The sequence below is a fragment of the Salvelinus alpinus genome, chromosome 10 (genome assembly GCF_045679555.1).
Source record: "Salvelinus alpinus chromosome 10, SLU_Salpinus.1, whole genome shotgun sequence".
NCBI lineage: Eukaryota > Metazoa > Chordata > Actinopteri > Salmoniformes > Salmonidae > Salvelinus > Salvelinus alpinus.
In genome coordinates this window covers 55,405,316-55,425,946 of record NC_092095.1, presented here as the reverse complement: position 1 = coordinate 55,425,946, position 20,631 = coordinate 55,405,316, and the positions used below count along the sequence as shown (strand labels likewise).

Genomic DNA, 20,631 nt, shown 5'->3' with positions numbered 1-20,631 from the left:
CGACTTACATTCCAGTGTACTTATATGGGAAGGGCGGGTGCTGATCGAAAGACAAGTGGTTAATTGTGAAACTATGTGGATAGAAAGGGAGATGTGCAGGAAGGAAGAGATAAACACTGTAAAGGGTTTTACCAGACAGAAACAGTTACTTCCTGGTTCCCAGTCAGTGTGAAACACAGCACTAATCTCTGTATGCCTCCAAAATGGTACACTATTCCCTATATGTGCACTACTTTTGATCAGGCTCTGGTCTAAAGTGGTGCACTATAGGGAATAGGGTGCCATTTGGGACACAGGGCCTGAGTAGCCTGGGAGTACACTGACTACAGAATAAATCACTGAGCTGCAATTGCATGCAGTGACCGTATGTGTACATACGTCCATGTGTACAAAAGTACATGCACATCCACGTTACACCATGTTGAGAGTAGTTAAGAATGATGTCATTGCCAAATATCTGTACATCTGAACACCTCTGAATGACAGTAGATACTATGATAGGAGACCGCATGCTCCTGTTGGCATACACCTGCACATTCTCAAAAGGATGAAATGCATAACACAGATTCCAATGATTTGGGGAATTCATCAAAGGAGCTTTTCAACAATGTTTACTGGAAAGGTAGAGGAAGAGATTGAAAGGTTGACAAGAAACAATATCCAACAATCAATTGCAACTAGAGACAGGAGGAACCTGTTGCACGCATAGCCCAACTAATTTATATTCATATTCAACTTTCCATCCTAGCCTATCACTCCTCTTTATTGTTCTCATTGTGTTATGGTAGCAAGATACTATACTGAGGTCTTTTTTACTCTCAGAGAGTTCCCTCAAGTGTTTCTTTGAGTTAGATACTTTCTTTCAGCTTTGAATCTGAAGTGAGGTCTGGGCTCCCACAAGGTAGGATGGACAGTGGACGTTACCTCCCCTTGATGTGGGACTCAAATAGTACAGCCTCAAATCAAAATTGAAGCACCACTTATCTGACACTAGTTTGTTAGCTATTTGATACTATCAAATGATGAAATGTGTTGAAATAATTCAATTGGATGAATAATGTATTCTAGTAAATAGCCTCCAGAGGCTTATTAGGAAGTGGTTCTGTGAGTCTCCATAATGTAAGATGTAAAACAGACGTTACTTAACAGCAGGAAGTCTTTCGCCGCCAGCCACTCCTTTTCACCCCAGCCATGTGTTCCTTATTCCTAGACTCTTATCTCATTGTTGCTTGCATTAAGTAGGGGAGAAAGAAATACCTGAGAGAGTGCCAACACTGGGTATAGAAGTGATCATATGTTTCTGGTCCTGGGCCAAGTGTATCATATTCTTGTTTCTCTCTCTCTCGAGTCATACCAGAACAATGCATCAAATACCCACTGAGCTCTGAGACGGATATTGGATGGTTTAATGTTGATTGTTAAACGTTTATTTATAATGAAGCGATATGGCAATACCAATTAGAGTAAACAGTAGATATAAAGTCACTCTTTATAGGTATCTAATATTTTTATAGAAACCACATAAATGTTGTAAACCTCATACTGGCATATAATAAAATCTGATAAAAGGTTTTCTATTTACAGGATCACAGTACAGTATACACAGTATTGTAGGACAATATATTGCCATGGTAGTAATGTCCACACAGAATGAAGTAGAACACTGTATTATATTTATGGATGTCTATGGATGTCCATATCCGTGGCTACTGTCCTTTCGGCTGAAGCTGTGTTACTGGGCTTACTGACGACAGCTAGGCTGAGTTTGAGGTGAGTCCTGAACTTGGTCCACCAGGGGCCCCAGGGGAACACACTGAGGAAGGCCTGCTGGAACTTGTCCCCGGCCAGCGTGTACAGACCCAGGTTAAAGAAGGTGTTGAGCCCCGCTATGGGCCTGGATATGATATAAGCGGCGTGGACCCAGTTCTCCAGCATACATGATGACTCAGGCTTCCTCCTGGTGTCTATTCTTAGGATCCTCAGGACGTGGTACGGCAGGAAGCATACCACGAACACCACCAGGATCAGTACGGTGAGGCGGCGTGCCCGTACCCGGCAAGGGCTGTGGGTGTGGGGCCCCTTGGCTAGTTCCCGGGCGATACCGGCGTAACACACCACAACCACCACCAGGGGCAGCAGGTAGCCCAGCACGGTCAGCAGCCAGCCGTACCACCACACTACAACCAGGTCGTTGCTAGCAAAGTCCCAACAGGTGGTCTTGTTGTTGTTATTCTCCATGGTGATCATGGTGAGCATGGGCACAATCTCCGCCCCGGCTATAGCCCAGACTGCGGCGCACGCCAAGATACCCCACCTCTTCTGCTGCACCTGCGCCGTCCTCAGGGGATGCGCCAAGACTACATATCGAAACACAGCCAAACAGGTGAGAAACAGTATACTACCATATAGGTTAAAGTGAAACCCGAAACGCACAAAGCGACACATGAATTCGCCCAGAACCCAGGATTCACCGTGGGTGTAGTAGTAGACCAGGAAAGGCAGACTCAGAACATACAGAAGATCCGTCAATGCCAGGTTGACCATGATGATACTGCTGGACTTCCAGGGTCGTAGCTTGGCCAGGTAGATGGCGATGGAGGTGACGTTACCCAGCAGCCCCACAGTGAAAATTACACTGTACATGACAGGCAGGTAGTAGAGTTTCATCAGTTTGTCCACGTTGGTGCAATTATGGTCGGATTTGTTCCCGCCGTAGATGGCGCTAGACATGACCGTGCTGTGAGTGTTGTTATCGGCCTAGAAGAGGAACCTAAACAGAGACAGTGATATATAATTATATACGTATATAGTGAGCTCCAAAAGTATTGGGACAGTGACAAATGTGTTGTTGCTTTGGCTCTGTACTCCAGCACATTGGATTTGAAATGATACAATGACTATAAGGTTAAAGTGCAGACTGTCAGCTTTAGTTTGAGGGTATTTTCATCCATATCGGGTGAACAGTTTTGAAATTACAGGGCTTTTTGTACATAGTAGAGGACCAAAAGTATTGGTACCAATTCACTTCTATGTGTATTGAAGTAGTATAAAGTGAAGTATTTGGTCCCATAATATGTTTTCTAAACACTTCTACATGAATGTGGATGCTACCATGATTAAGGATAATCCTGAATGAATCGAGAATAATGATGAGTGAGAAAGTTACAGAGGAATTATTGTACTGTAAGTGCTATGGATTTGTTGTTACAGAGACACTGTGTTATTCTGTTGGTCGGACAGCGGATAGTTCAAAAAGGACCGACACAGGGGTGTGCTCTTATCTCATAGTGTTGAGATGTGATTAATAAAAGATGGGTTTAAACGTTGATCATGGAGTCATTGGTAAAGCGATCTCCTGATGTACGTTTGTATGTCATAGTAGTGAATTTTCTATTAAAGACTTAGGATATTTTGTTTTTTTTTTATCGTGAAGATTTCTGGTATGTACCATTTGCTAATTGTATTCCTATTGCGTAACTGGAATAAATCGGATTACCTTTAAATGGATACGATCCGTAGTCCTCACATTTCTGAGTAATATTCCTTGAATTATTATTATTATACTACTACTATTACTATTACTATTACTGCTACTACTGCTACTACTACTGCTACTCCTGCTACTGCTACTACTACTACTGCTGATGCTACTACTACTGCTACTGCTACTACTACTGCTACTACTCCTACTCCTGCTACTGCTACTACTACTGCTACTACTATTACTACTGATACTACTCCTACTCCTGCTACTGCTACTGATACTGATACTGCTACTACTACAGTACTACTACTATTTCTAATACAGTCACTTACCCTACATTTTTCAACACTAGCCTCTAACAATTTCAATTTCTAAACTTCTTCTATTAACATAAAAATACTCATAAAAAATGACCCTTTCTACTTCCCTCTGCTCTCATTATCACAAAAGGTGTGAGACAGTCTCAGGTTTGTCTGGCAGCATAAACAAACAAAAAAATCCAAACCATGCCAGTGCAAACTTTACACCTCAGGTCTGATAATTTTTTCTCATCTTATTCCTTACTTTTTACTCTGCACTTCATGTATTCTTCCTTTCAGAAAATACTGTAACATGTGAGGCCACCTAGTAAGTATGATCAACGCTATACTAGAATTTAAAAAATCATCCTTAGAGTTTCTTTGTACTGAACACATTGAGTCAGAAGACCCGTTGATAACTGGTTATAAAATGTGTCCTTTGTCTGCATACTGAGAGGCACCAGGGAATCTAGTCACAATGCAGACACAGTGGACAGGCAAAATACACATTTTAATACCATTTGTAGATGCAATGGCTACAATGTGGGCACAATAAGAATGTGGCAAAGATCAGGACAGAAGTCACATGTTAGCATCAGGTTAGCAAGGCTAGAGATACAGTGAGTGATATGGCAACTTACAGTTAGTCAGTCAGACAGTGCTGATCCCTCAGTCATCGGTATCCTCTCTGAGACTTTCCTCCTCCTCTCTCTTATACATCAACCACCTCTGGTCCCTCCTTTCAGCTACATTAACCTCCTACAGCACTGTCTGGCCCCCACTACGGGAAAAAACAAGCATGTACGGGAACATATACGGGAAGTACAGTAATACTTCCTCTTCACTATGGGTAGAGTACAACATTCCTGTGCAGCAGTTATATAAAGGGAGGAATAACATGGAGTACATTAAGTGGCGTTATTCCCCCTCAGTGCTAGTGGTTTAGTGGCTTAGTGTTACTGTACTGTACTATGATGTCACATGTCTTGCATTTGGCATCAGCCTGCAGGTTGATATGCTTGATACATGTTGATGACAGACATTAGTGAACTAGAAATGGATGCCGGTGAAAACGGTCAAACACTATAGTGGTTATACGTATTTAGTAATGTTACAGTGCAAGTTCAAATCATGAATGTAAAGGGTATCTAGAGGTAGTTTAAGATCTAGTGAACGTGCTCTCATTAAAAATAGTACCCCATATGCTCCTAAAATTCTTTGTGGTGAATGTGGAATTTGTTTCTAGAGTTTTGGTGTAAAGTTCACCTACATTTCATCTCGAGGGCAGACTACGTAACATAGAGATTTCCAGTTCTGGGTTACCAGGGGTGTAAAGTACATCAGTAAAAATACTTAAAAGTACAACTTAAGTAGTTTTTGGAGGTATCTGTACTTCACTATTTATATTTTTGATAACTTTTACTTCACTACATTCCTAAAGAAAATAAAGTACTTTTTACTCCATACATTTTCCCTGACACCCGAAATTACTCATTACATTTTGAATGCTTAGCATGACAGGAAAATGGTCCAATTCAGGCACTTATCAAGAGAACATCCCTGGTCATCCCTACTGTCTCTGATCTGGCGGACTCACAAAACACAAATGCTTTGTTTGTAAATTATTTCTGAGTGTTGGAGAGGGCCACTGGCTATCCCTAAATAAAACAGAAAGAGAATTAGCAATTACATTTACTTTTGATACTTAAGTATATTTCAAACCAAATACTTTTAGACTTTTTCTCAAGTATTATTTTACTGGGTGACTTTCACTTTTACTTGAGTCAATTGGGTACTTTTTCCACCACTGTGGGTTAATGAGATTAACCTACTGTATGTCAAACCTACTGTGGAAATCTACTGGGACCTACAGTGTTGGTATGACACATACTGTAGTGTACATAGTGTATGCATAATGCAGGACAGTTGCTTAAACCTGCCAATGAGTTGGTGTTTACCATGTTTGTTTTTACTATACCAACTGGCTCACACCTAGATTTCATTTCCTTATATACCATATCTTCGACCTGAATCTAGTTCTAGTAAAACATGCGTGCTATGCACAGACAAATGTTTAAACTAAACCAGCCATAAAAATGTCGACAACTGTTTCTCCAAATTCAAAACCACCATAACAGGAGTTTTTGAACAAATGTTTATTTTACAAAAAAAGCTAGCTAAATACACGTTATGGGTTACTCTATAGTGAGGGAAACTAATATACTAATGCGGTCTTCACTGAAGCAAAGTAGATGTTTTTATTGTACAGAAAATCACCTGAGATCAGAAAGAGGCAAAAAGAAACTCACAACACAATCAACCAATAAGAGTCCACATTTGAGTTGTCATGTGACACCCCCTCTATTCCTGAAATGGAAAGACTACCCAGAGGAGATGGTGGTAGTCCGGGCAGACAGAGGGCATCATGGGGAATCATGACGGGGCAGCGAGGGTCTAGAGTTTGGGCATCTTGGCAGCATTGAGGCGCATGGATACGCAGGTGGAGCCAGCGGCATAACGCATCTCCCTCAGCATCCCGCTCCATTCCTTCTTGTCCTCCTCGTACCTAACACAGGGAAAAGGAAGATACAGTGATGAGGAACAGAACAAACCAAGACGTAGTTGACTGTTTGTACAGTACCACTGATCAAGTAGGGCCCTCTCATTTATTTTTTCATTTAGCTTTTACTGTATTTCTTATCATACATTTATATAAGAAATTATTATAATTGAACTAAGATGAATAAGTTCAACTTTTCTGTCCACAGGTATGGAAATGTAAGCCATCTAAAATAACAAACCCACAACTAACAGGGCGGAACAATGCGAACTTCTGTTAGCTCACTCAGTTAATGCCTAGGCTTTAGCACAATGGGCTAACACAGTCCTGTTGAATGCATGAAGACCCGGGTTTGAATCTCGGTTGATAACATAATAACATTAAAAGAGGGGACTTACTGCCAAACATCAGTAACCTCTGCGGGGACCACCTCCTTGTTGTCATTCTGGATGAAGGTGAAGCCCCCAACGGCGTACAGGGCCCCCTCATTGCTCAGCAGGTTCACTGAGCTCCTCTCCTGGGGAAAGTCTGTGAACGCCTCCCATCTGCAAAACAAGGTGATTAGGGATAGCGTCAGGGGGACTCTTTCTAATTAAGACCATCCAGACTCAAGATGACTAATAATGTTCACCATCCAGAACCAGTAAATGGTATTGTTATGGTGAACGATATTAAAAGGTGTAACAAGTTCTTAAACTGATTTATCACCAAAGAAAATGCTACATACTTGTTTGTTCCAAAGTCGTAGACTTCAGATGCAGCAGTGAGGCCTTCCTCGTTGACTCCACCAGCCACCACGATCTTTCCATTGTGAACGACGGCTCCGAACATGGCTCTGGCTGTCTTCATGGCAGCCAGCTCCCTCCACTCTGACTGCTTGTGGTTGTATACAAACATCTTGTTCAGGGCTTTGCTGCGCAGGAGAATGATAGACAGGGTTGTCAGATCTCAGGAAATGTCCTTCTGGCAACAGTATAGAAAGACTGTGATGGATTTACAGTTACGGTTTGGATTCAATAAATCAGACAACATGTATTAGAATATGTGCTCACATGCAATGGAGGCTGGTGAGAGGAGGACGGCTCATAGCTGGAATGGAGTCAATGGAATAGTATCAAACACATCAAAGACATGGTTTCCATGTGTTTGATGTCATTCCATTTAATCCATTCCAGGTATTATTATGAGCCATCCTCCCCTCAGCAGCCTCCACTGCTCACATGTAACCCAAAGAATAAATTATTTTCACTAAGGTCACGTATGAATAACTTTATACTTTACCATGTGTAGTTCCATAATGAAAATAATGACTTCTACGCTAGCTCTAAGATCTAACATGAACAGTTCTTAGAATGATAGACTACAAACAGGTGCAGCTTACACCATATCTTTAGCACGATGCACGCACACACACACACACACCCACGCACACACACACACACACACTTGATTTTCTATCGTTGTGGGGACCTGAAATTGATTTTCATTCAAAATTCAATTTTCCCTAACCTAATCTTAACCCCTAAACCTAACCTTAACGCCAAACCCTAATTGTAAACTCAAACCCTAAACATAACCCCTAAGCTTAAAATAGCCTTCATCTTCGTGGAGACATGGGAAATGTCTCCACAAGAGAGAATTTTCCTTGTTTTACTATCCTTGTGGGGACTTTGGGGGAATTCAGGTCCCCACAAGGATATAAGAACAAGACCACACACACAAACACATACTTGTCATCAGTCTTTCCTCCAATGCAATACACCAGACCCTTATGGGAGACCACAGAATGGCCGTGGATCTTCAGGGGAAGCTTTTTGGTCTCACTCCACTTCATCTTCCTGGGGAAAGCCATTACAGAACAGGAGGGTCAAAACACACACTTTAGTCCTATATCTTTCTACTGTACTGAGTGAATGAGACATTGAATGCTATTTCACTCACTGGACGTCATAGCACATCACAGAGTCCAAACACTCGTTGCTCTGGAGGTCTTTTCCAGCAATAGCGAACAGCAGGTTATCACACTCTCCCATGTTGAAAAGGGCTCTAGGGGAAGGCATGGGAGGCAGAGCTACCCAGTCAGCTGCGAGAGTGTCCAACTGAAATACACAGGGTTGAATGAATGAATGATTGATTGAGTGACTGCATTCATCTATTACAAATAAGTATTATGAATAAAGACAGTGTTTTGTGCTATTGACATCATTATTTATTCCAACATCAAACAAAGACTTTGTCGATGTAACTTAGTGAGCGAACGTAGATTCCGAAAGGCAAATATTACCAATAGAAGATTTGAAACCATCAAAAGAAGTGGCCAACACTCTAATGAACAATGATTGGTTACCTGATAGAAGTAGCACTGTAGGGGAGCGTCCTTGTCCTCCTCGTCCACAAACAGTCCTCCGATGAGGTAGAGCTGGTTCTTCTGTGACGCCAGGCTGACGTGGTTCCGGGGGATCTGTTCCGACATGGCCGCCAGGAAACACTCGTTCTCGTTGACGTCGTACGCCACCGCTGCCGTGTCGTTGATCATCAGGATCAGGTCGCGAACGTACATGCCGTGGCGACGGTTATCGTTCAGGAAACCTGGGAAAACCTCCTCTGTCTCACCACCCTCACCGTCTGACACCTTATCCCCAGCTACCTTCTCCTTCTTCTCTGGGAGTTTCCCCTGGAACGCGTCTTTGATAATCTGGACCTTCTTCAGGAGTTCCGGGTCGGCCTTGATGATCTCGTCCGTCTCCACTTTGTCGTGGAAGTACTTCTCGGGCATGAGGCGGAAGCGGATGCACTCAAAGGCGTCACCCAGTACCTGGACACGTTTGTCTTTGTCATTGCGGACCCATTTCATGAGGGCTTCGAACACCATCTCCTCCTTCTCCACATTGAGCGAGTCGCCACCGATGACAGCGAACAGTTCATGAGCGGCCAGCTGGAGGAACTCCTCGTCTTTAGAGAGGATATCGAAGCGGTCTGCAATGTAGTCACGGGCGGACACCGCCAACCTGGGCACGTTGAGGACCAGACCCATCCTGAAGATTGCCAGACAGTTGGTCATGGAGAGCTTCTTCTGAAGATAATTAACACACACGGTGAAGACTGAAGGAATCTGGAAACGATTGGCTACGGCAAATATGTCCTGCACATTTTCGTCGGTGAGGTCGATCTCGGCCGAGTACAGATACATGATGATCATGTCCAAGATTGCGGGATTGACATCGTCCAGGACCACCTCCTTGTTGGCCTTCACCTCCTTGCCATCCTCGGAAAAGAATATCTCTCTGAAGTATGGGCTGCAGGCAGCCATGATGAGTTTATGGCAGGGGAAGCTCCGATCGCCCACTTTTAGACTGCAGTCCACAAACTTGTTCTCGTTCAGCAGCTCCTTGAGGCCATCCTGGAGCAAGGTGCTCTGGAAGAGGCGCAGCTCCTCCTTCATGGCTTTGGGGTCCATGGTGTGGGGAAATCGGTGGCTTGCAGAGGGGAAGAAATGGTGGCCACAGGTCCTCTTGGCACCCAGTCCAGGCTAGAAAAGGCTGAGCAGAGAAAAGGTTCCCAGCTTGAAGCCCCCACTGCCTACTGCAATTTAATCCTTTCCCCTCTAAATATAGCTGCCTGCCTGCCTGCCTCAGTCGGTAGGAATCTCAGCTCTGCCAAATCTGAATGCGGAGACCGACTCATACAGCTGTCACAGACTGAAAGAAGCAACTGGGGTGTTCTGGGCTATAGTCCACTACCATGATTCAGCCTTAACACTGTCATTGGTTTAGTAGTGGCTAAAGAGGGATAATGCTGTCAAAGCTACTGGTTATTAACCCAATATTGGTTGTTTAGACCAGTGTCTCCACCCTGTATCTCATTCCCATTCATTCATTTCCAAACAGCCATTCAAGCTACGGTAATACCTCTCAATTAAACTATTTAAAGCGGATTCTAGGATATTATGTCCCTATGCTACAGTGCAAAATACAATGTACTGTCGTTTTAATTGAATTTAGCCCTAAGATGACTAGGACTGGGGTCTAATGAGCGGGGTTGAGAAAAGTTGGAGGGTTGAGCAGCAGCAGCTGATAGACTCTCCACCTATCAACATTCCTCCTCATACTCTCTTCATTGTTCTGGGGGGGGGGGGGGGGGTAATAGGACTGCTGACAGGTGTGTGGCATTCAACTTCAGGCCCTGAAAATAGCCACTTTTCCCTGAATTATACTGTACTCTCAGGGGTAGGCTTTCATCTCTGTTTAAACTCAGGTGGCTACAGATAAAATATATAGCAGGTAAACTTAGCTTGATTATAAGTCAAAGTGTTTGGAGATGGGTGGCAATGTGGACACTGTAGTTGAGGACACTAAAGATAGACCATTTGGACAGGAGTGGAGTGTCTCACACGTAATATAAATATAGTGTAGTGCACAGACAGCAGTGTCACCTCGCCAATATCAGAAATGGATACCTATCGATTGCTGTGGCTACAGGAGGAGGTTCCTAAGTTCATAGAAAGTGAGATTTAGAGAAGACTTTCAAAGTACATTAATCTAGTTTGTATTGATGAAAATATTAAGTTAAATTTAGTTTAGTTAAATTCACAGACGTTTATTTATTCTCTTTGAAAAGTCCTTTTCTCAGAGCATGAGACATTTGTAGACAGATACACTATCCATATTAATAGGACAAGTTTCACAAATGGTTGACATCTCAAAACGGTCCTCTATCTATCAAATAGATTGTCAGAACAAATGGTCATTGTTGTTTTAACTATGTAAGTGTGATCTCTATCAAACCTGTTTGAATTTGCCTGTAGTAGCAACATGTGCACATATTATATTGTTAAAGTTTTCTAGGCGTTATATTTGTGTTAAGTTACAATCTGAATCAAGTGAGCTACCAATGGAACAGCTGGGGGTTCCTGATGAGAGAATTGAGAACCACTGACTGATTTAGTCAACCGTTCTCAATGGACACGAGGCCATATGTGAGTCTTTCACAAGACACTGCACTGGCCATAGACATATAAATTACTTAATAGCATAACACAACAGATTACATCAACTGGAATGATGACACTCTCACTCACGGTTGCACAAAAAGAGCTAAGAGCAAAACACGCCAAAAAAATACTAATGAGCCGGCGAACCTACATTTTAATTATCACTAAAAGAGCAAGTAATGCTTTTGTGAACTGTAGAGAAGAACCATTGAAGAGCTCAAAGGGTTCTTTGAGTCATCATGGTTCCACATAGAACCATCACCTTTCCCAAAGAACCCTTGACAAACCCTCGTTTCTAGTGTGCATCAGGCAAGGCAACTTCTCACCAGTAGAGGACACCGTACATCTACAGTATAATCCACATGAACCAGTGTGAAATAAAAGGCAACAACTGTAATGTAGAAAACTGTACGGTAATGTACTTGTATGATAAACATCGCAAATTCAGACAAAAATAAAACAAAATCACATTTTTATTCATAAAAATCGTTGTAAAAAAAACACATTCAAATGCACAAAATTATCCCTAGACATGAACGGTAGAGCACCGCTGTCATTTCCTAGCATGGTTTGTTGACAGCACACTGAGTTGATACAGGGTTGGTTCTTCTTGGAAATAAAATGAGTTGCTCATAGTTTCTGTAAACGTGTAAATACTGGGTCACAAGCTAGATGAATAGCATCATTGCAGGAACACGTTATGGCACCAATGTTGTTATTCCGCAGTTTGAACAATGCAGATATTACAATTACGTTAGCAATATAAAATCAGTGATCAGCATAAAAGAGTTATGATGTGAGATATATACAATACATACTGATGCTGTCAAAATCTATAGACTATACTGATTTGCGACTGGAAGCATGTACAGTTGAAGTCGGAAGTTCAGGTTGGAGTCATTAAAACTCATTTTTCAACCACTCCACAAATTTCTTGTTAACAAACTATAGTTTTGGCAAGTAGGTTAGGACATCTACTTTGTGCAGGACACAAGTAATATTTCCAACAATTGTTTACAGACAGATTATTTCACTTATAATTCACTGCATCACAATTCCAGTGGGTCAGAAGTTTACATACACTAAGTTGACTGTGCCTTTAAACAGCTTGGAAAATTCCAGAAAATTGTGTCATGGCTTTAGAAGCTTCTGATAGGCTAATTGACAATAAGTCAATTGGAGGTGTAACTGTGGATGTATTTCAAGGTCTACCTTCAAACTAAGTGCCTCTTTGCTTGACATCATGGGAAAATCAAAAGAAATCAGCTAAGACCTCAGAAAAAAAATTGTAGACCTCCACAAGTCTGGTTAATCTTTGGGAGCAATTTCCAAATGCCTGAAGATACCACGTTCATCTGTACAAACAATGGTACGTAAGTATAAACACCATGGGACCACGGAGCCGTCATACCGCTCAGGTAGGTGAAGCGTTCTGTCTCCTAGAGATGAACGTACTTTGATGCGAAAGGTGCAAATCAATCCCAGAACAACAGCAAAGGACCTTGTGAAGATGCTGGAGGAAACAGGTAGAAAAGTATCTATATACACAGTAAAACGAGTCCTATATCGACATAACCTGAAAGGCCGCTCAGCCTGGAAGAAGCCACTGCTCCAAAACCGCCATAAAAAAGCCAGACTACGGTTTGCAACTGCACATGGGGACAAAGATCGTACTTTTTGGAGAAATGTCCTCCGGTCTGATGAAACACAAATAGAACTGTTGGGCCATAATGACCATCGTTGTTTGGAGGAAAAAGGGGGATGCTTGCAAGCCAAGATCCCAACCGTGAAGCACGGGGTGGCAGCAGCATGTCGTGGGGGTGCTTTGCTGCAAGAGGGACTGGTGCACTTCACAAAATGGATAGCATCATGAGGGGAACAATATATCCACATAATTTTAAGCAACATCTCACGACATCAGCCAGGAAGTTAAAGCAAATACTTCCAAAGTTGTGGCAAAACGGCTTAAGGACAACAAAGTCAAGGTAGTGGAGGAGTGGCCATCACAAAGCCCTGACCTCAATCCCATAGAAAATTTGTGGGCAGAACTGAAAAAGCGTGTGCGAGCAAGGAGGCCTACAAATCTGACTCAGTTACACCAGCTCTGTCAGGAGGATTGGGCCAAAATTCACCCAACTTATTGTGGGAAGCTTGTGGAAGGCTACCCGAAACGTTTGACCCAAGTTAAACAATTTAAAGGCAATTCTACCAAATACGAATTGAGTGTATGTAAACTTCTGATCCACTGGGAATGTGATGAAAGAAATAAAAGCTGAAATAAATCATTCTCTCTACTATTATTCTGACATTTCACATTCTTAAAATAAAAAGTGGTGATCCTAACTGACCTCAGACAGGGACATTTTCTAGGATTAAATGTGAAAAACTGGAATTTGTTTTATGTTACATTTAGTTTAAATGTATTTGGTTAAGGTGCATGTTAACTTCCAATTTCAACTGTATGTATGAATTAATCAGTGTCTAATACAGCAAGTGGTATTTTCTACTACTTCTTGACTACATACCTGAGTGAGATTGATTGAATTGTGTGTTAAAATGATGTTATATGATGAGCTATCCATTCATTTTGAATGAAAATGGTAATGTTAAGTTAAAGGCCCAGTGCAGTCAAAAACTAGATTTGCCTGCATTTTATATACGTTTCCACATTATGAGGTTGAAAGATTACTGTGAAATTGTGAAAATGATGATAATGCCCCTTTGGTGGGATGGAGTTTTGGCCTTCCATGGTGACATCACCAGGTGGTAAATTAGTTAATAGACCAATAAGAAAGAGTTCCAAACCACAGTAAGGTAGTTAATTGTCATCCAGAAATGATTTGATATTGAGATAAAAATGGCTGCATTGGACCTTTAATGAAACATTTTACAGAGATTGGCGGTAAAAATAAAGTTCAAATCAGACACTGGAATTAGTATATGAATATTTATAATAAGTGCGTAGAGTTTTAGTTCAAGGGTAGGAGGGGGGAACTAGGGAGTGTCAAAAACGCATTTATCCAATAGGTACAACATCGTGTCATGACTTGACCTCCTTCCATTGTGAAGTACATGGTGCCATGGAACATCAGTTTAAAGACTGAATTGAGTGAGATGTCTTCTCAGCCTGTTGTGAAGAAAACACACAACATTCATACAAAATCCCATACTTGATGAATATTCAACGGAAACCAAAGATCATTGAAAGATGAGCTATACAGTACCCGCTCTGCCTTGCACACATGTCCTCTTGCACTCCTCCTCTGTGTCGAAGCGGTTCTGGTTCCCCTCACAGGCTCCGTACCAGAACTGGGCGCATGCGTTGGCCTGCTTGTCGTAGTACCAGCGCATTTTGTAGTCCCGACAGGGGCCCTGGTCTAGGACCAGTGCACAGCGAGGGTCCAGAGGCACAAACTCTGACATGGACAGAACACAGAGAGAAGACCATTAGTGAAGGCCCACTAAATAAATAGACATATATCAGGATGTAGGGGCCATGGCACACTAGCATACTGATTCTGTTCATTGGCAGATATAGCTAACGCATCAACAAAATGTGTGTCAATTTCAGTTGGAATCATTCAGTAACTGATTTTGACAGGCTTTGTAGTAATCTGAACAGCTCATGTGATTCAATCCTTTAGCTTAATGAACAGACACAGGGTAGACTGCTATGACTACATACACATAGCACTTCTCCCAGCTGTTGCAACATACCTTTGGGAAGTGCGGGTCGTGATGCGGGCACTAACTGGACAGAGCCTGAGGACCCTGAGGATGAAGATGACGTTCCTGATGATGATGATGATGAGGAAGAGGACTCTCCTGTATTGGAAGAGGAGGACGTGTTGCCGTTCACTTAACACAAATATAACGCCTAGAAAACTTTAACAATATAATATGTGCACATGTTGCTACTACAGGCAAATTCAAACAGGTTTGATAGAGATCACACTTACATAGTTAAAACAACAATGACCATTTGTTCTGACAATCTATTTGATAGATAGAGGACCGTTTTGAGATGTCAACCATTTGTGAAACTTGTCCTATTAATATGGATAGTGTATCTGTCTACAAATGTCTCATGCTCTGAGAAAAGGACTTTTCAAAGAGAATAAATAAACGTCTGTGAATTTAACTAAACTAAATTTAACTTAATATTTTCATCAATACAAACTAGATTAATGTACTTTGAAAGTCTTCTCTAAATCTCACTTTCTATGAACTTAGGAACCTCCTCCTGTAGCCACAGCAATCGATAGGTATCCATTTCTGATATTGGCGAGGTGACACTGCTGTCTGTGCACTACACTATATTTATATTACGTGTGAGACACTCCACTCCTGTCCAAATGGTCTATCTTTAGTGTCCTCAACTACAGTGTCCACATTGCCACCCATCTCCAAACACTTTGACTTATAATCAAGCTAAGTTTACCTGCTATATATTTTATCTGTAGCCACCTGAGTTTAAACAGAGATGAAAGCCTACCCCTGAGAGTACAGTATAATTCAGGGAAAAGTGGCTATTTTCAGGGCCTGAAGTTGAATGCCACACACCTGTCAGCAGTCCTATTACCCCCCCCCCCCCCCCCCAGAACAATGAAGAGAGTATGAGGAGGAATGTTGATAGGTGGAGAGTCTATCAGCTGCTGCTGCTCAACCCTCCAACTTTTCTCAACCCCGCTCATTAGACCCCAGTCCTAGTCATCTTAGGGCTAAATTCAATTAAAACGACAGTACATTGTATTTTGCACTGTAGCATAGGGACATAATATCCTAGAATCCGCTTTAAATAGTTTAATTGAGAGGTATTACCGTAGCTTGAATGGCTGTTTGGAAATGAATGAATGGGAATGAGATACAGGGTGGAGACACTGGTCTAAACAACCAATATTGGGTTAATAACCAGTAGCTTTGACAGCATTATCCCTCTTTAGCCACTACTAAACCAATGACAGTGTTAAGGCTGAGGGCAGACTACGTAACATAGAGATTTCCAGTTCTGGGTTACCAGGGGTGTAAAGTACATCAGTAAAAATACTTAAAAGTACAACTTAAGTAGTTTTTGGAGGTATCTGTACTTCACTATTTATATTTTTGATAACTTTTACTTCACTACATTCCTAAAGAAAATAAAGTACTTTTTACTCCATACATTTTCCCTGACACCCGAAATTACTCATTACATTTTGAATGCTTAGCATGACAGGAAAATGGTCCAATTCAGGCACTTATCAAGAGAACATCCCTGGTCATCCCCTGTCAAAATCTATAGACTATACTGATTTGCGACTGGAAGCATGTACAGTTGAAGTCGGAAGTTCAGGTTGGAGTCATTAAAACTCATTTTTCAACCACTCCACAAATTTCTTGTTAACAAACTATAGTTTTGGCAAGTAGGTTAGGACATCTACTTTGTGCAGGACACAAGTAATATTTCCAACAATTGTTTACAGACAGATTATTTCACTTATAATTCACTGCATCACAATTCCAGTGGGTCAGAAGTTTACATACACTAAGTTGACTGTGCCTTTAAACAGCTTGGAAAATTCCAGAAAATTGTGTCATGGCTTTAGAAGCTTCTGATAGGCTAATTGACAATAAGTCAATTGGAGGTGTAACTGTGGATGTATTTCAAGGTCTACCTTCAAACTAAGTGCCTCTTTGCTTGACATCATGGGAAAATCAAAAGAAATCAGCTAAGACCTCAGAAAAAAAATTGTAGACCTCCACAAGTCTGGTTAATCTTTGGGAGCAATTTCCAAATGCCTGAAGATACCACGTTCATCTGTACAAACAATGGTACGTAAGTATAAACACCATGGGACCACGGAGCCGTCATACCGCTCAGGTAGGTGAAGCGTTCTGTCTCCTAGAGATGAACGTACTTTGATGCGAAAGGTGCAAATCAATCCCAGAACAACAGCAAAGGACCTTGTGAAGATGCTGGAGGAAACAGGTAGAAAAGTATCTATATACACAGTAAAACGAGTCCTATATCGACATAACCTGAAAGGCCGCTCAGCCTGGAAGAAGCCACTGCTCCAAAACCGCCATAAAAAAGCCAGACTACGGTTTGCAACTGCACATGGGGACAAAGATCGTACTTTTTGGAGAAATGTCCTCCGGTCTGATGAAACACAAATAGAACTGTTGGGCCATAATGACCATCGTTGTTTGGAGGAAAAAGGGGGATGCTTGCAAGCCAAGATCCCAACCGTGAAGCACGGGGTGGCAGCAGCATGTCGTGGGGGTGCTTTGCTGCAGGAGGGACTGGTGCACTTCACAAAATGGATAGCATCATGAGGGGAACAATATATCCACATAATTTTAAGCAACATCTCACGACATCAGCCAGGAAGTTAAAGCAAATACTTCCAAAGTTGTGGCAAAACGGCTTAAGGACAACAAAGTCAAGGTAGTGGAGGAGTGGCCATCACAAAGCCCTGACCTCAATCCCATAGAAAATTTGTGGGCAGAACTGAAAAAGCGTGTGCGAGCAAGGAGGCCTACAAATCTGACTCAGTTACACCAGCTCTGTCAGGAGGATTGGGCCAAAATTCACCCAACTTATTGTGGGAAGCTTGTGGAAGGCTACCCGAAACGTTTGACCCAAGTTAAACAATTTAAAGGCAATTCTACCAAATACGAATTGAGTGTATGTAAACTTCTGATCCACTGGGAATGTGATGAAAGAAATAAAAGCTGAAATAAATCATTCTCTCTACTATTATTCTGACATTTCACATTCTTAAAATAAAAAGTGGTGATCCTAACTGACCTCAGACAGGGACATTTTCTAGGATTAAATGTGAAAAACTGGAATTTGTTTTATGTTACATTTAGTTTAAATGTATTTGGTTAAGGTGCATGTTAACTTCCAATTTCAACTGTATGTATGAATTAATCAGTGTCTAATACAGCAAGTGGTATTTTTTACTACTTCTTGACTACATACCTGAGTGAGATTGATTGAATTGTGTGTTAAAATGATGTTATATGATGAGCTATCCATTCATTTTGAATGAAAATGGTAATGTTAAGTTAAAGGCCCAGTGCAGTCAAAAACTAGATTTGCCTGCATTTTATATACGTTTCCACATTATGAGGTTGAAAGATTACTGTGAAATTGTGAAAATGATGATAATGCCCCTTTGGTGGGATGGAGTTTTGGCCTTCCATGGTGACATCACCAGGTGGTAAATTAGTTAATAGACCAATAAGAAAGAGTTCCAAACCACAGTAAGGTAGTTAATTGTCATCCAGAAATGATTTGATATTGAGATAAAAATGGCTGCATTGGACCTTTAATGAAACATTTTACAGAGATTGGCGGTAAAAATAAAGTTCAAATCAGACACTGGAATTAGTATATGAATATTTATAATAAGTGCGTAGAGTTTTAGTTCAAGGGTAGGAGGGGGGAACTAGGGAGTGTCAAAAACGCATTTATCCAATAGGTACAACATCGTGTCATGACTTGACCTCCTTCCATTGTGAAGTACATGGTGCCATGGAACATCAGTTTAAAGACTGAATTGAGTGAGATGTCTTCTCAGCCTGTTGTGAAGAAAACACACAACATTCATACAAAATCCCATACTTGATGAATATTCAACGGAAACCAAAGATCATTGAAAGATGAGCTATACAGTACCCGCTCTGCCTTGCACACATGTCCTCTTGCACTCCTCCTCTGTGTCGAAGCGGTTCTGGTTCCCCTCACAGGCTCCGTACCAGAACTGGGCGCATGCGTTGGCCTGCTTGTCGTAGTACCAGCGCATTTTGTAGTCCCGACAGGGGCCCTGGTCTAGGACCAGTGCACAGCGAGGGTCCAGAGGCACAAACTCTGACATGGACAGAACACAGAGAGAAGACCATTAGTGAAGGCCCACTAAATAAATAGACATATATCAGGATGTAGGGGCCATGGCACACTAGCATACTGATTCTGTTCATTGGCAGATATAGCTAACGCATCAACAAAATGTGTGTCAATTTCAGTTGGAATCATTCAGTAACTGATTTTGACAGGCTTTGTAGTAATCTGAACAGCTCATGTGATTCAATCCTTTAGCTTAATGAACAGACACAGGGTAGACTGCTATGACTACATACACATAGCACTTCTCCCAGCTGTTGCAACATACCTTTGGGAAGTGCGGGTCGTGATGCGGGCACTAACTGGACAGAGCCTGAGGACCCTGAGGATGAAGATGACGTTCCTGATGATGATGATGATGAGGAAGAGGACCCTCCTGTATTGGAAGAGGAGGACGTGTTGCCGTTCAACGTGGGAACGTCCCCGCGACCAGTCCCCCAATCTGGGGTGTAAATACCTCCATCCTTGCCTCCCTCACGCTGCCCTATCTGGACCCGGAGGAATTCAAACACACAAGGAAAAATATGAGGACCAACAAAGTCCTTACCCTATTGTCAATTAGTAACGAAACACAAATACACAGTTTTAAAGCCTGAAACAGAGTAACAAGCCCAGTGTTACTATAGTGAGATAATGTACAGTAGGCTAAGAGGAGACAGTGTTACCATAGTGAGATAATGTACAGTAGGCTAAGAGGAGACAGTGCTACTATAGTGAGATAATGTACAGTAGGCTAAGAGGAGACAGTGTTACCATAGTGAGATAATGTACAGTAGGCTAAGAGGAGGCAGTGTTACTATAGTGAGATAATGTACAGTTGACTAAGAAGAGACAGTGTTTTCATTAGTTCAATGGAGCATGCAAGTCATGTCAACTATACATTGACAGTAGGTTGTTTTCTGGCCAGTGCTTCTGCTAAATGTCTGTTAATGTGCTGTAAAGACCTGTACTGTGGCAGTGCCAGGGTTGATAGGCTGGGTTAGGTCTACCCTGCCACCCTGACTTTGAGTGCCGGTAGTGGTGACTGTTCGCCTCCTGTTGTTGAAGTCCTCCTGGTTGGTGGTCCCATAGCCATTGCCATAGTTCCCGTTGCCATAGTTCCCATTGTTACCGTTCCTGTATCCATTGTTGCCGTAGCCGTTGGTGACACGGTTGTATATCAGATCACTGTTCTCGTCTTCACAGAACTTGCTGACGAGCTTGGACTCCAGAGCTGAGAGAGAGAACCACAGGAGTTGTGATGACTTGGAACAGGTGATGAATCACATTGTACTGGTATTAGCCTTGGAGACTTCGTGGCAACTTGATGCAGTTAACTTGGTACATTAGGTAAATTTACAGACTACACCGTATAATAACAGTAGACCTATTGCTAACGTAGGGGCAGGAGTTTTTCTTCACTATGTC

At 41.9% G+C, this 20,631-nt stretch overlaps 3 protein-coding genes across 4 annotated transcripts in view; all 3 read right to left on the bottom strand.

Annotated features, from left to right (window-relative positions):
• Positions 1 to 1,387: 1,387 nt before the first annotated feature.
• LOC139532329 (2-oxoglutarate receptor 1-like) lies at positions 1,388 to 4,505 on the bottom strand. Its single transcript, XM_071329796.1, has 2 exons — positions 4,425 to 4,505; positions 1,388 to 2,770 (listed from the first exon to the last, which is right to left on the bottom strand). The coding sequence occupies exon 2, from the start codon at positions 2,728 to 2,730 to the stop codon at positions 1,675 to 1,677; it is 1,056 nt and encodes a 351-aa protein (XP_071185897.1). The 5' UTR covers positions 2,731 to 2,770; positions 4,425 to 4,505; the 3' UTR covers positions 1,388 to 1,674.
• A 1,387-nt stretch (positions 4,506 to 5,892) lies between these two features.
• On the bottom strand, positions 5,893 to 9,935 carry LOC139532326 (kelch-like protein 41b). Its single transcript, XM_071329792.1, has 6 exons — positions 8,691 to 9,935; positions 8,285 to 8,442; positions 8,074 to 8,181; positions 7,071 to 7,256; positions 6,742 to 6,888; positions 5,893 to 6,349 (listed from the first exon to the last, which is right to left on the bottom strand). The coding sequence occupies exons 1-6, from the start codon at positions 9,798 to 9,800 to the stop codon at positions 6,238 to 6,240; spliced, it is 1,821 nt and encodes a 606-aa protein (XP_071185893.1). The 5' UTR covers positions 9,801 to 9,935; the 3' UTR covers positions 5,893 to 6,237.
• A 1,853-nt stretch (positions 9,936 to 11,788) lies between these two features.
• The window catches only part of LOC139532324 (collagen alpha-1(XXVIII) chain-like), a 38,255-nt gene continuing 29,412 nt past the window's right edge, over positions 11,789 to 20,631 (bottom strand). The window contains exons 33-38 of one of the 2 annotated variants that reach the window (XM_071329785.1): positions 20,169 to 20,437; positions 19,493 to 19,712; positions 19,000 to 19,191; positions 15,051 to 15,158; positions 14,558 to 14,749; positions 11,789 to 14,460 (exon numbers count right to left, since the gene is read on the bottom strand). In XM_071329785.1, coding sequence (XP_071185886.1) covers positions 14,456 to 14,460; positions 14,558 to 14,749; positions 15,051 to 15,158; positions 19,000 to 19,191; positions 19,493 to 19,712; positions 20,169 to 20,437 — 986 coding nt within the window. In that variant the 3' untranslated portion in view covers positions 11,789 to 14,455. Of the gene's footprint in view, positions 14,461 to 14,557; positions 14,750 to 15,050; positions 15,159 to 18,633; positions 18,903 to 18,999; positions 19,192 to 19,492; positions 19,713 to 20,168; positions 20,438 to 20,631 lie in introns of those variants that run through there. The other variant, XM_071329786.1, reaches the window with a different exon arrangement.

What these genes read in the sequence shown, in the direction of transcription:
- LOC139532329 (XM_071329796.1), bottom strand. Translation starts at nt 2,730, where the DNA reads ATGTCTAGCGCCATCTACGGCGGGAACAAATCCGACCATAATTGCACC.
- LOC139532326 (XM_071329792.1), bottom strand. Translation starts at nt 9,800, where the DNA reads ATGGACCCCAAAGCCATGAAGGAGGAGCTGCGCCTCTTCCAGAGCACC. An exon ending in GTGATGTGCTATGACGTCCA is followed by an intron (nt 8,182 to 8,284) that starts GTGAGTGAAATA and finishes GGCTTTCCCCAG; the next exon opens with GAAGATGAAGTGGAGTGAGA. An exon ending in GGAGGAAAGACTGATGACAA is followed by an intron (nt 7,257 to 8,073) that starts GTATGTGTTTGT and finishes TCTCCTGCGCAG; the next exon opens with CAAAGCCCTGAACAAGATGT.